This window comes from Erinaceus europaeus, chromosome 16, assembly GCF_950295315.1.
Source record: "Erinaceus europaeus chromosome 16, mEriEur2.1, whole genome shotgun sequence".
NCBI lineage: Eukaryota > Metazoa > Chordata > Mammalia > Eulipotyphla > Erinaceidae > Erinaceus > Erinaceus europaeus.
The window spans coordinates 19,199,799-19,213,778 of record NC_080177.1 but is presented as its reverse complement, the minus strand read 5'-3'; the positions used below and the strand labels follow the sequence as shown (position 1 = coordinate 19,213,778).

At 39.5% G+C, this 13,980-nt stretch overlaps 1 protein-coding gene across 2 annotated transcripts in view; it reads left to right on the top strand.

Annotated features, from left to right (window-relative positions):
* The window catches only part of SPPL2A (signal peptide peptidase like 2A), an 86,213-nt gene that overhangs the window by 58,655 nt on the left and 13,578 nt on the right, over window positions 1-13,980 (top strand). The window contains exons 11-14 of one of the 2 annotated variants that reach the window (XM_060174659.1): window positions 7,183-7,239; window positions 7,431-7,484; window positions 7,953-8,055; window positions 13,745-13,822. In XM_060174659.1, coding sequence (XP_060030642.1) covers window positions 7,183-7,239; window positions 7,431-7,484; window positions 7,953-8,055; window positions 13,745-13,822 — 292 coding nt within the window. The remainder of the gene's footprint in view (window positions 1-7,182; window positions 7,240-7,430; window positions 7,485-7,952; window positions 8,056-13,744; window positions 13,823-13,980) is intronic. The other variant, XM_060174660.1, reaches the window with a different exon arrangement.

The following is a 13,980-nucleotide window of genomic DNA, read 5'->3' as shown; positions in this document are numbered from 1 at the left end:
CTGGCCTTAAGGGAAACAGACTCTGACCCAGTCCTTCTCTTTCTGCTTCTGTCCATTTGTTCATCTGAGACTGAATTGTCCCATGAGGTTAGAATCATATCACAGGACAGCTCTGGTGCATTCCCAGCTCTGCCACTAGCTTTCAGGGAGAGGTTTGGATGAATACAGTGATCTTTATTATTTGTCTGATTTTTCTACCTTGTCTCTGTTTCTCTCTTGAAAGTATAGTTATTGCTTAATACTCTAACAAGCCCTATTTTATTTTACTTTGTAGCTTCATATATTTAGCTTTTGTCATTCACTTTGTATTTGATATTATAATCACTGTTTCTTCCCATTAGCTCTTTTTTAAATTAATTTACTTATTCATGAGAAAGATAGGAGAGAGAGAAAGAACCAGGAATCACTCTAGTACATGTGCTGCCAGAGATTAAACTCAGGACCTCATGCTTGAGAGTCAGATGCTTTATCCACTCTGCCAACTCCTGGGCCACCCCATTAGTTCTATCCTTTCTTTGGTCTCTAAAATCTGTGAAATCACAGAAAAAAACTCTCAACTTACATTGAAAATGGATTCCAGAAGAATTTAAAGACAGGTGCTGTCTTTGTTGATCTCACAGCAGCCTATGACACGGTCTGGCACCGTGGTCTCCTAGTCAAGATCTCAAGATGCCTGCCTCCATGGGTGGCCAACACTATATCGTTTCTTCTCCAAAACAGAAGATTCCGGGTGCATCTGGGTGACAAGTCTAGCAGATGGAGACTTGTCTCAAGTGGCCTCCCCCAGGGCTCTGTTCTGGCTCCTGCGCTATTTAATATTTACATCAGTGACCTCCCAGAAACTTCTTCAAGGAAGTTCATCTACGCCGATGACATCTGCTGTGCAACTCAGGCATCCAAGTTCGATATCCTCGAGGAAACACTCACGAAAGACATGTCTCTGATATCTGATTACTGTAAAAAATGGCGACTAATCCCTAGCACTGCAAAAACGGTATCATCTGTTTTCCATCTACACCATGCCTCAGCCTCGCGTGAGCTTAATGTGCAGGTTGGCGATACGAGAATCCGGCATGAAGCCCAGCCAGTCTATCTTGGCGTTACTCTCGATCGCACCCTGTCATTTCACGAACATCTCATAAAAACTGCAGCAAAGGTGGGCGCGAGGAATAACATCATTGCAAGACTGGCCAGCTCCTCATGGGGTGCGAGCGCTTCCACACTACGATCATCATCTCTGGCATTATGCTATTCCACTGCAGAATACTGTGCCCCAGTATGGTTCCGTAGCCCCCATGTCCACTTGGTCGATTCCAAATTATATTCCTCCATGAGGATAATTTCTGGAACCATCCGTTCCACCCCGGTTCCATGGCTGCCAGTTCTTAGCAACATCGCCCCGCCAGATATTCGTCGGGATGCGGCATCATCTAAGTACATTTCCCACGTCTACGCTCGACCGGACCTGCCAATATACTCGGATATCTTCGCCCACCCTGTCCAACGCTTGACGTCTCATCACCCAATCTGGTCCCCTACGCCTACACTGAACTTCTCTGTTCCAGACTCTTGGAAACAGAGTTGGCAGTCAGCTGAGGTAAAGAACAAACCCCTCATCACAGACCCCTGCAAGCGTCAACCCGGCTTTGACCTAGCACGTTATGATTGGGCCCTCCTCAATCGCTATGGAACAGGCCATGGCCGGTGCGCCGCTATGTTCCATCGCTGGGGAGCCAGAGACGACCCGAACTGCCCCTGCGGCTCCAGACAGACTATGACCCACATAGTCAAGGACTGCCACCTCTCCAGATTCAAAGGAGGTCTCGAAACTTTACATCAGGCTCAACCTGACACTGTTGACTGGCTACGGAAGAAGGGCAAATGCTAGAAGAAGAAACAGAAAAAAAAATCTGCAACTCTGATACCTGTTCTAAAGGTCAAGATAAATATATGCACCATGTGGTCTGGGAGCTGGCACAGTGGATAAAGCATTGGATTCTCAAGCATGAGGTCCTGAGTTCAGTCCCTGGCAGCACATGTACCAGAGTGATGTCTGGTTATTACTCTCCCTCCTCCTATCTTTCTCATTAATAAATAAAATATTTTTTAAAAAATGTATACCATTTGGGGAGCTGAAATGACAACAAATATAGCTAACTGTCCCAAAATATAGCTACCCAAACAATTCACTAGCATCTATCCAGGCCCTAATGAGCCATTTAATTATCCAATGTTATTCAACAATAGCTAAGCTTCCGAGATCAGAGGAGATCGGGCGTGTTCAGGGTGGTATGGCCGTAGACTATTCAACAATAGTGACTTAGAAAAGCTAAAAGCCTTCAGAGCCTCAGGCATGAGAGTATCTTTGTATAACCATTAGGCTAGCCACCCCCACCCAGCAATATATCTTTATTTATTTACTGGATAGAGATAGCCATAAATCAAGAGGGAAGGGGGAGACAGAGAGGGAGAGAGACAGAGATACCTGCAACATTACTTCACCGTTTGCAAAGCTTTTCCCCTGCAGGTGGTGACTGGGGGCTCAAACCCAGATCCTTATGCATTGTAACATGTGCATCAACCAGGTGCACCACCACCCGGCCCCTGTCAAATCTCTTTGTAAAGTAAATGAATTTTACTCTATGTTAATTGTAATTCAATATAGATGATTTAAAAATTTCGATCTACTTTTATTTATTTACTTTTATAACTATTTATTGGATAGAGACAGAAAGAAACTGAGAGGGAAAGGGGAAATGAAGAGAAACACCTGTAGCATTGCTTCATTATTCATGAAGCTTCTTTACCTCTGCAGGAGGAAACTAGGGTCTTGAACCCAGGTAACGTGTGCACAGCTAGGTATGCTTCCACCATGCCACACCATAGACTATTTTAAAAGCCAATAATAATCAGAGGATATAAAAAAAAGGTTTAAAATTTAAAAAAAAGAAAAGAAAAGCTAAAAGCTAGTATGTGGATGATAACATTTATTAGAGCATTTTTTTTTAAGTTCTGTTTAGGGGCTGGGGAAGATATCTTAGCCTATTAGAGTACAGAACCTGCATTCCTGAAGCCCCGGAAACCTCAAGTTTGATCTCCAGTACCACCTTATGCCAGTACTGATCAGTTCCCTGGAATCTCCCCAGATCCCCAATAATGAATCCCCAGAATAAATAAATGAATATTTAAAGTTCTATCTTATGTCAAATTATTGAGCTATAAGGGAGTCGGGCGGTGGCGCAGTGGGTTAAGCGCACGTGGCGCAAAGTCCCGGTTCGAGCCCACGGCTCCCCACCTGCAGGGGAGTCGCTTCACAGGCGGTGAAGCAGGTCTGCAGGTGTCTATCTTTCTCTCCCCTCTCTCTCTGTCTTCCCCTCCTCTCTCCATTTCTCTCTGTCCTATCCAACAACAAAGCAACATCAACAATGGCAATAATAACCACTATGAGGCTGCAACAACTAGGGCAACAAAAAGGGGGAAAAATGGCCTCCAGGAGCGGTGGATTCATGGTGCAGGCACCGAGCCCAGCAATAACCCTGGAGGAAAAAAAAAATTATTGAGCTATAGAAGTGTTTCTTTAAGCTATTCTATCAGAGAGCTCTACAAAGTCATTCCCATAAATCAGCAGATAGTCCTACCATATGACACACAGTACACATAGTGATTATGGGTATATAATCTGTGACTAAACTCTTTTTTAAAAAAATTTTCCATTCTATTTTAACATTGGTATCACTTTATAAATGCCAAATATGTCTCCCTGCAAACTTATTTCCATTCCCAGCACATAAAAAGTTTCAGAACTTTAAAGGTATATGATGATAAGAGAGATGACTTTGAATATTCTTTCTTGGTGGGGGTAGATAGCATATTCTTATTAGTGAAAACTATGAAAGCCAGAGATTATGTATCTGATTTTAATTTTCAGTTACCAACTAAAACTAAATAAAGCAAACAATACTGTGAAGGAGGCATTACATTAAATCTTTAACAGTGAACTCTAAAGAACACCAGTCGTTGGGAGTCAGGTGTTAGTGCAGCGGATTAAGCACACATGGTGCAAAGCACAAGGACTGGCGTAAGGATCCCAGTTCGATCCCCTGGCTCCCCACCTGCAGGGGAGTTGCTTTACAGGTGTCTATCTTTCTCTCCCCCTCTCTGTCTTCCCCTCCTCCTCTCTCCATTTCTCTCTGTCCTATCTAACAACGATGACATTAATAACTACAACAATTAAAAAAAAAAAAGGGCCAGCTTAAGGATCCTGATTCAAGCCCCCAGCTCCCCACCTGCAGGGGTGTCGCTTCACAAGTAACGAAGCAGGTCTGCAGTTGTCTTTCTTTCTCTCCCCCTCTCTGTCTTCCCCTCCTCTCCATTTCTCTCTGTCCTATCCAACAACAACAATGACATCAATAACAACAACAGTAATAACTATAACAATTAAAAAACAAGGGCAACAAAAGGGAAAAATAAATAAATAAATGAATATTTTAAAAAGCCCACACTAGTTGTTTCCACACTGTCAGATTACTGAAAAGAGCATTCTTTGTCAGTAGGGACTCAGGTGAGAAAGAGGAACACTTTGCTGAGCATAGTAGAAAGAAAGGATATTCGTTCTTTTCCTTTCTTTTTTTCTTTTCTTTTTTCTTTCTTTCTTTTTTTTTTTTTTTTCAGAGCACTACTCAGCTCTAGTTTATGGTGCTGTAGGAGATTGAACCTGGGACTTTGAAGCCTTAGGCATGAAAGTCTCTGCATAACCATTATGCTATCTACCCCCACCAAGAAAGAATATTCAAAGTCATCTCTTTTACCATCATATACCTTTAAAGTTCTGAAACTTTTTATGTGCTGGGAATGGAAATAAGTTTTCAGGGAGACATGTTTAGCAAACACGTTTTGTGTTGGCTGATTTGTATGAATTGGCAGGCCAGGTGTTTCATTTTTTCTTCATTTTTTCATCCAGTACCACACTTAGTATATAATATCTTTAAAACAGTAGCTGAGTTTATGAAAGGGGATGTCAGGAACAGTCTTCAGTTCAGTGTTTGAAATCACAATTAGAAAAGTAACTAAATGGGGCTGGGTGATGGCACACCTGGTTGAGCACACATGTTACAATGCACAAGGACCCAGGTTCAAGTCCCCAGTCTCCACCTGCAGGGGGAAGGCTTCACAAATGGTAAAGCAGGGCTGTAGGTATCTCTCTATCTCTCTCCCTATCTCCCCCTCTCCTCCCAATTCCTCTCTGTCTCTATCCAGTAATAAATAAATAAAATTCTCACTGTCAGGCAGAAGTTGAAAAACAAGATCAGAAAAGAAAACACAAGTAGAACCTGAACTGGAATTGGTGTATTGCACTAAAGTAAAAGACTCTGGGGTAGGTGGGTAGGGAGAATACAGATCCAAGAAGGATGACAGAGGACCTAGTGGGGGTTGTATTGTTACATGGAAAACCGGGAAGTGTTATGCATGTAAAAACTATTGTATTTACTGTTGAATGTAAAACATTAATTCCCCAATAAAGAAATTTAAAATAAATAAATAAAAACCATAAAAATAAATAAATAAATAAATTTTTTAAAAAGAAAATTAACCAAATGAACTCTTTTTAAAAAATATTTTATTTATTTTATTTTTGAGAGCGAGAGAAACGCCAGAGTACTGTTCAACTCTGGTTTATTGTGGTGCAAGGGATTGAACCTAGGACTTTGGAGCCTCAGGCATGAGAGTATTTATATAACCATTATGCTATCTTCCCCACCCCCACCCCCAAATGAACACTTTATCTTGAAATTCAGTCACATCATGGGACTTCTGTTGTTAGCAACTTTATTTAATATTAGTTTAATGTTGGTTTATTTTCCTAAACTCCTATAACTTAACCCTTCAGTAACCTGAAGTTCACTATTCTGTAGCTAGGGATTTTATCCTTTCTACTCAGATCAGATGTCAGTGAAGTTCTTTTAAAAACACTCAAAAAAATTCCTCCTATGTACTCCACCCTCATGGAAAATATTATATTAGTAAGTCAAATTTCCTAAACTTCACATTTATTTATCTTCCCACTACCTATCTCAGTGATACGTTTATCATATTGTGAAGTATGAAATGGTGCACATGCAGCCCTTGCTTGCTCCCTCAGAATGGTTTGTTTTTCTACAACAGACTTAACTGTTCGACCATACCACCCTGAAAACACCCAGCCTAGTCTGATCTCCCGGAAGCTAAGCAGGGTCGGGCCTGGTCAGTACTTGGGTGGGAAGAAAGAGCTTTTTAATGAAGCCCTCCCAAAACACCCTAACCAGACACAATGAAGGGAAATCCAGCTAAGATTAATGTTTTTACTGAGACTAAAAAAAAAAAAAAAAAATCAGGCAGAGCTGAAATTGGAAAGGAGTCAGACTCAAGAAACTTCTCAAGTTCTTTAGGGCTTGAACTTTGCAAATTTGGCTTGTATTTTGCTATTGTGGTGAGTAGTCATAAGGTCAAGTCTATATTTATTTAAATAAAGTTACCAATATGACTATAAATCTAAATATAAAAGCTTCGTATTTGGGCTTTCATGCTTGAGACTCTGAGGTCTCAGCTTCAATCCCCAGCACCACCATAATCCAGAGCTAAGCAGTGCTCTGGTCTCTCTTCCTCCTGTATCTCACTCATTTAAATAAATAAATAATATAAAAGTATAATTCTAGTATTTGTGTTCCCATTTATTATTACTGCTATATACAACTACTTAGATGTATATATCGTCCCTATTCATTGTTACTGCTATGAGTGAATGCATACAGATAGCTATATAGATTATACTGTATCTAATGAAGACATATAATGATATTATATCTAAAGCACTTAAAAGTTCTAGCTGTATATCAGTATATAAACATAAACTGGTGCTAAAAACTTGACCAGGATATTCAGTATATAGTTCCTCTATTAATTTCTGTTAATTGTTGAACTCTGAAAAAATGGGAACAGTGTGTTGTTAGGTGAATTTTACTTAAGATGATTCCAACTCTTGCTCTCTACAGAGACTGTTTTTGGAAGGAAAAAAAAGGCATCTGTAGTTCATTTTCCTGTCAGTTTACAGTAAATATGGGGTCACATCATTCTTGACTACTGGAAAATTACTCTGTTTAGATGACTAAACAATTTTTGTTTCTTTATTTCTCTTCTCAATTTTAGAATGGTGAGAGTATCATGGTTGAGCTTGCAGCTGGACCTTTTGGAAATAATGAAAAGGTAGGCATAGCCAATAAACACAGATGGCTAACAGTGTGTGTATGTGTGTCCAGTTAATATTTTGCCTTCCTGTATGATTCACTGGTCTTGTGCATGTTAAGGCATTGTAAAACTTTATCTCTCACTAAATATAGCCCTATTCTTAGTTATTCCAAATTATTAAATACCTATTGACTTGGGTTTCATCCTAGAATGATGGAAACTTGGTGGAAGCCACTGCTCAACCCTCAGCTCCCCATGAGAAAGTAAGGATTGTATTTCAGATGTGTTCACTGGACTTTAAATCATATCCTCTGAGACAGGCCTCTTCTTTGGGGAAAAAAAAAAAAAAGAAAAGAAACACAGTTTTCCATAAAAATAACTGTTTCAAGGCTTGAGTTCTATTTATTCTTTAAAAAAAAAAATAGAAAAGAAAATGGCCATATGTGGGGATACTGGATAAAACTGATAACCCTACCTGTCTGTTTGGTTTGGTTTCTCCAAACCTAAATTCCTGTTTCTTTCAAGTTTTCTGTGTAGTCAGAATATAGACTTATATTTGTAAGTCTAGTTTATGTTCTCAGATTTTGTGTTCTTCTAAAATGTCAAATGTTAAATGTTTAAACAATTATTCTAATATCAGTTCTTTTTTCTAAAAGATTTGAGTAAAGAGTATTAAGAGACTTACTGCTGGCCTTTGTTGTTATTGTTATTATTATTTTAATTTATTTCAGTTGCCAGTAGTCATCAAAGTGCCAAAGCTGGCCTTTTTTTCAGTAATGAATGTGTGCCTCATGCCGGTTTCAATATTGGGCTTTGGAGACATTATTGTCCCAGGTAAGCTGTTGATGATAGCAGTTTCAATAACAATGTGTTGATGGATTGAAGTTGTCATAAGTGTAGTATGTTAAATGTTACCCACCCTGCATCAAGCATTTTTGGTTATCATTGGGATCATTGATAAACACTGTGATCAGTGATAAACACAGGAAAAAGAATATTTTTGAGGCATAGAAGATAAAACCCAAATGATGTATATCTTGCACCACTCAACAACTGTCTTAGAAGAAACAAGTAAGATTAATTTGACTCCTTTTCTAAGAACCATGCTTGCATGCATGTATGTGTCAGACCTACTTTTAAAGGTTGAGTGTTTTGCTTTATTGCCACCAGGGTTATCACTGGGGCTCAGTGCGGGTACTGCAAATCCACTGCTCCCAGCAGCCTTTTTGTCCTTTTGTTTGTTTTGGGGTTTAATTTATTTATTTTTGTCTATTTTATTGGATAGGACAGTGAGAAATTGATACTGGAAGGAGAGAGAAAATAAACACCTGAAGACCTAATTCACTGCTTAGGCATCCCACTTGCAGATGGGGAGCAGGGGCCCACACTCACGTCTTTGCACATGATAATATGTGTGCTTAGCCGGGTGCTTATTTGTTTATTTATTTTGCCCAGCTCCCTTTAGAAGTTGCATTTAACATGCGCCAGCAGCTGTCTCGTAGATCATTATTTCTCCAAGAAAGTAATTGGGGGGGGATTTGAATTTAATATCAACAAATACATTATAGTTTCTATTCTATCTAAGGTTAATGAATTTTTCGTTTTGGTGGAGTCATTTAGGCATCCTAGACCAAGTCATGATCAAGAGAAGAAATTGTAGAAACAGCTTATAGGACACAAAAGTTGGAATCAGTCACCTTCTCGCATCTCTTCTCTAACAGTCATTGCACTTCTGCATTATTTTCCTCCCTGAGCATTCTGTGGAATAGACTTAACCCCAGCCCAATAATATCGTTTAGAAGTAATTAATAGCTCTTCCATCAGTGGATTTGTCCTTCTTCATTTTCCTTATTTATTTATTTATTTATTTACTTATCTATTTATTTATTTTACCAGATCAGGGGATTGAACCTGGGATTATGGAGCCTCAGGCATGGGAGTCTGTTTGCATAGCCATTATGCCGTCTATCCCTGCCCTTCTCCTTCATTTTCCTTACAGTCTTCCCATGTACTAACAGACTGGGGATGGGTAAAGAGTACTGACTTTTCCGAATGTCTTTTATTTACAATGTAAAGTCTAGTAGAAAGAGATAAGCTAACAGTGTTAGTTGTGAGTTGGCATAGCAAAGTCCAAAATAGCAACTCTTAGTTCAGTGAGTCTCCATCTACAATACTGATAAAAGTGGGAAAAGTATTCTGTTGTGTAAGCTTACAGTTTCTTGAATATTGTTCAACTTACCCCCTGATTTACTGGTTCTATACCAAGTGCTATATAAAATCTTACATATGGCATCTGGCGTGAATTAAAAAAAAACAGTACATGAATACTTTTTTTCTTTTTAAGAATTTTGCTTATTTATTTATTTATTTATTTATTTATTTATTTTGTCTCCAGGGTTATTGCTGGAGCTCTGAGCTCTGTACATGCACCACAAATGCACTGTTCCTGGAGACCTTTTTTTTTTTTTCATTTTGTTGTCCTTGTTTTATCATTGTTGTGGTTATTATTGTTGTTGTTATTGATGTCGTTGTTGTTGAATAGGACAGAGAGAACTGGAGAGAGGAGGGGAAGACAGAGAGGGGAAGAGAAAGACACCTACAGACCTGCTTCCCCGCCTGTGAAGCGACTCCCCTGCAGGTGGGAAGCCGGGGGCTCAAACCGGAATCCTTATGCCGGTCCTTGAGCTTTGTGCCATGTGTGCTTAACCCGCTGCGCTAACGCCCAGCCCCTGAATTTTGCATATTTATGCCAGAGAGAGGAAAGAGAACCAGAGCATCACTCTGACGTATGAAATGCCGGTGATAAAGCTCAGAACCTCACCCTTGAGAGTTCAACACTATTCTACTGCACCAGCCCCCGGAAGCAGATACTACATTCTTAAAATAAATATTGAGGGCAAGGGCATGTAGCATAATGGTTATACAAATAAACTCTCATGCCTGAGACTTCAAAATCTCAGGTTCAATTCCCTGCACCACCATAAGCCAGAAATGAGCAGTATGTATATTTCAGGTACCTCTTTCTTAAAAGAAATAGATAACAGGGGAACTGGGTAGATAGTTCATTGGGTAGAGGCATCGCTTGCCATGTGTGTAGCCCATGTTCAATCCCTGTCATCATATGGGAGATGGTATGACACAGAAAGAAGCCCCAGTTCTGTGGTCTCTCCCTTTTGCTGTCTCTGTCTAAAGGGCAGTGAAGTCACACATGTGAAAGGCATATGTGAAAAACAAACAAAGTATTTAGTCCAGAAGGTAGCTCACCCAGTTGGCAGCCTCAGTGCCACATGGCAACACCATAGTATCAAGTAATGTTCCAAGGATAGTAGAGCTGGTGCTATGATGTCTCTCCCACTCTTCTGTCTTTCCCACTTCTGCTATATCCCTATGTGAAATAACAGAATAAGGGTGGGGGGAGACAGCCCAGGAATGATGGAACCACTGACACTGAAGGTCTGAAAATTTAAATAAAAATAAATAATAATGGGCTGTTTCTGCATACTTCTCATTTTATAAATGAGACTTATATTTTGTTATTTGAATTCTTAGTATTAAAATTGTAAACTTATTAGAAAAGAGAAACTTCACAGCCCAGGGGCTGGTACAATGACTAGAATGTTGGACTCTGAAACGTGAGTTCCCAAGTTCCATCCCAGCATCATGTGCCAGAGTGATGTTCTGGTTCTCTCTCTTCCATAAATAAATAAATCCTTTTTGATTTATCTTTATTTATTTGATAGAGACAGCCAGAAATTGAGAGAGGAGAGGGAGATGGAAAGGGGGAGAGACAGAGAGAAACCTACAGCTCTGCTTCACCACTTGTGAAGCTTTCCTTCTGCAGGTGGGGACCAGAAGCTTGAACCTGGGTCCTTACACACTGTAATGTGTGCGCTTAACCAGGTGTGCCACCACCTGGCCCCTAATAAATCCTTTTTAAAAATAAAAGGAAGACATTTTTATCACAATTGAAATTGTCTTTTAAGATGTTCTTTCAATACATTTTTAGAGATGTATTTAAAATTTTTTTCTCAAAACTTTAGCCCAACTATGCCTAACAGACACAGTGTACAGAGTGTTACATTTAACAGGGACATACTATACGTGCTTCTTTTTAAAAAGCCGTCATCATCATTACTACTGCTCCTGCAGCTACTGGGGCCACATGCAGTTCATCGCCGCCAGACCAACATTTCAATTCTTTTATTTGTCATATCTATCTATAGAGAGAGAGACATCAGAGTACCGGTGTCCCTGGGTGCTGTGATACTCCCTTGTGGTGCTGGGGTGAGAGCCTAGGGCCTTGTGCAGGCTAAGGTACTTGTTCTCTTGAGTGAGCTATCCCCCAGCCACAGAGGACACAGACTTCTCAAACACACATGGGACATTTTCTTTTCTTTCTTTCTTTCTTTCTTTCTTTCTTTCTTTCTTTCTTTCTTTATTTTTAATCGGGAAATTAATGTTTTACATTCAACAGTAAGTACAATAGTTTGTACATGCATAACGTTCCCCAGTTTCCCATACAACCCCCACTAGGTCCTCTGAATCCTTCCTGGACCTGGGACATTTTCTAAGAGACAGCAAAACAAATTTTAACAAAGTGGCAAAGATTAAAAACTTACTACATTTTCTGACCACAATAGTATGAAAGTAGAAATAAAGAGGCAGCCAGGGAGATAAATCAGCAGGTGGAATGTAAGACTTGCCTGTATGAAACCCTCAGTTTGAGCCCCAGGACCACACAAGCCATTAGTGGTCAGCCTGTACACATGATGCCCAGGACTCTGCCCTCATATGGTCAAGCGATGCTCTTTTCTATCTCAAATCTCATTAAAATAAAAACAACAACAACAACAACTAGGAGTTGGGCAATAGCACAGCGGGTTAAGCACAAAGCACAAGGACCGGCATAAGGATCCCGGTTCGAGCCCCTGGCTCCCCACCTGCAGGGGAGTTGCTTCACAAGTGGTGAAGCAGGTCTTTCTCTCTCCCTCTCTGTCTTCCCCTCCTCTCTCCATTTCTCTCTGTCCTATATAACAACAACAATATCAATAACAACAACAATAATAAAAAAGGGGACAACGAAGGGAATAAATAAAGCCTGCATTACTAAAATTTTAGCACTTGAGAGGTGGTACAGTAGGTAAAATGTGTTGGAATTCCAGGCACCAGGTGTACCAGGTGCTACATTCAATCCCCAGTATTGCTTATATAAGAGTGATGTTCTGAGTTGGGGTAGGTAGCAGAATGGTTATACAAACAAACTGTCATGCCTGAGGCTCCGAAGTCCCAGGTTCAATCCCCCACACCACCATAAGCCAGAGCTGAGCAGTGCTCTGGTTAATTTAAAAAAAAAAAAAAGAGTGATGTTCTAGTTCTTTCTCAGTCTCTCCTCCTCCTTCTCAAAAATGATTTCTTTCAAAAATATTTTTAAAAATCAACATAAAATGTGTCTGGAATATGAAACATTTCAGTGTTTTATGATATAGATTGAATGTTAAATGTAATGTGTACTGTTGCCATAGTCAGTAGTTGAATTTGTGGTGCTGTTTTTATTTTTATTTTTTTATTTTTTTTTATTTTTATGTTCCAAGATTGTAAAGTTAAAGAGTATAGTCCCAACCACACCCACCACCAAAGTTAACCCTCCACCTCCCAAAGATAACCACCATAGTCCTCATAAGTCTTATAGTTTGCTTCCTTCTGTTCTACTCCACCAAGTTCACTTGCATCCAATATCTAGATTCCACATATGAGTGAAATAATCTAGTAGTTGTTGTTCTTTTTTTTTTTTGCATATTTCTTTTTTTTTTTAATATTTTATTTGATTTTAATGAGAGATACAGAGAAAGATTCAGAGACTAGAGCACTGCTCAGCTCTGGTTTCTAGTGGTGCTGGGACTTGAACCTGGGAACTCAGAAGCTCAGACATGAGTCCTTTGCAGAACCACTATCTACCCAACCTGCCTAGCTGATTTTTTTTTTTAATAATTTATTTCTTTATTGGGGAATTAATGTTTTACATTCAACAGTAAATACAATAGTTTGTACATGCATAACATTCCCCAGATTCCCATTTAACAATACAACCCCCCACTATGTCATTCATCATCTTTCATGGACCTGTATTCTCCCCACCCACCCACCCACCCCAGAGTCTTACTTTGGTGTAATACTCCAATTCCATTTCAGGTTCGACTTGTGTTTTCGGTGCTGTTTTTATTACTGTGTGTGTTTCTCACATTGGGAAATGAACGAACCCAGACTTGTACACTTCTATAATACCAACACTGAAGGGCCTCCCTCGGAAGGTTATTTTCATTGTATTATATTTTAGAGGAAGGGGGGAATCAAACTGAGAGAGGAGGAGATATGACAGTACTGCTCCACCACCCATGGAGCTCCCATGTAGTGCTGAGATTCAAATCCAGGGCTTTGCACGTGGCAGAGCACTTTTCTCTACTGGATGAACTATCACCCCTTCTGTTATTGTTTTTAAAAAATAACATGAAATGTTTTCTTCTAGGCCTGTTGATTGCATACTGCAGAAGATTTGATGTTCAGACTGGCTCTTCTTCTATATACTATGTGTCCTCCACAATTGGTATATTTTTTCTTTTCAAGATCTTGAATTGTATTATCTATAGTAAAGATGGAGGTATAAACTTAAAGAATCCTGAAGTCTGATTCTTTACCATTAGTTAATAACACAAGCTTTTTTTTTTTCATCAAAAAAGGTAATTATATTTAAGAACTTAGATA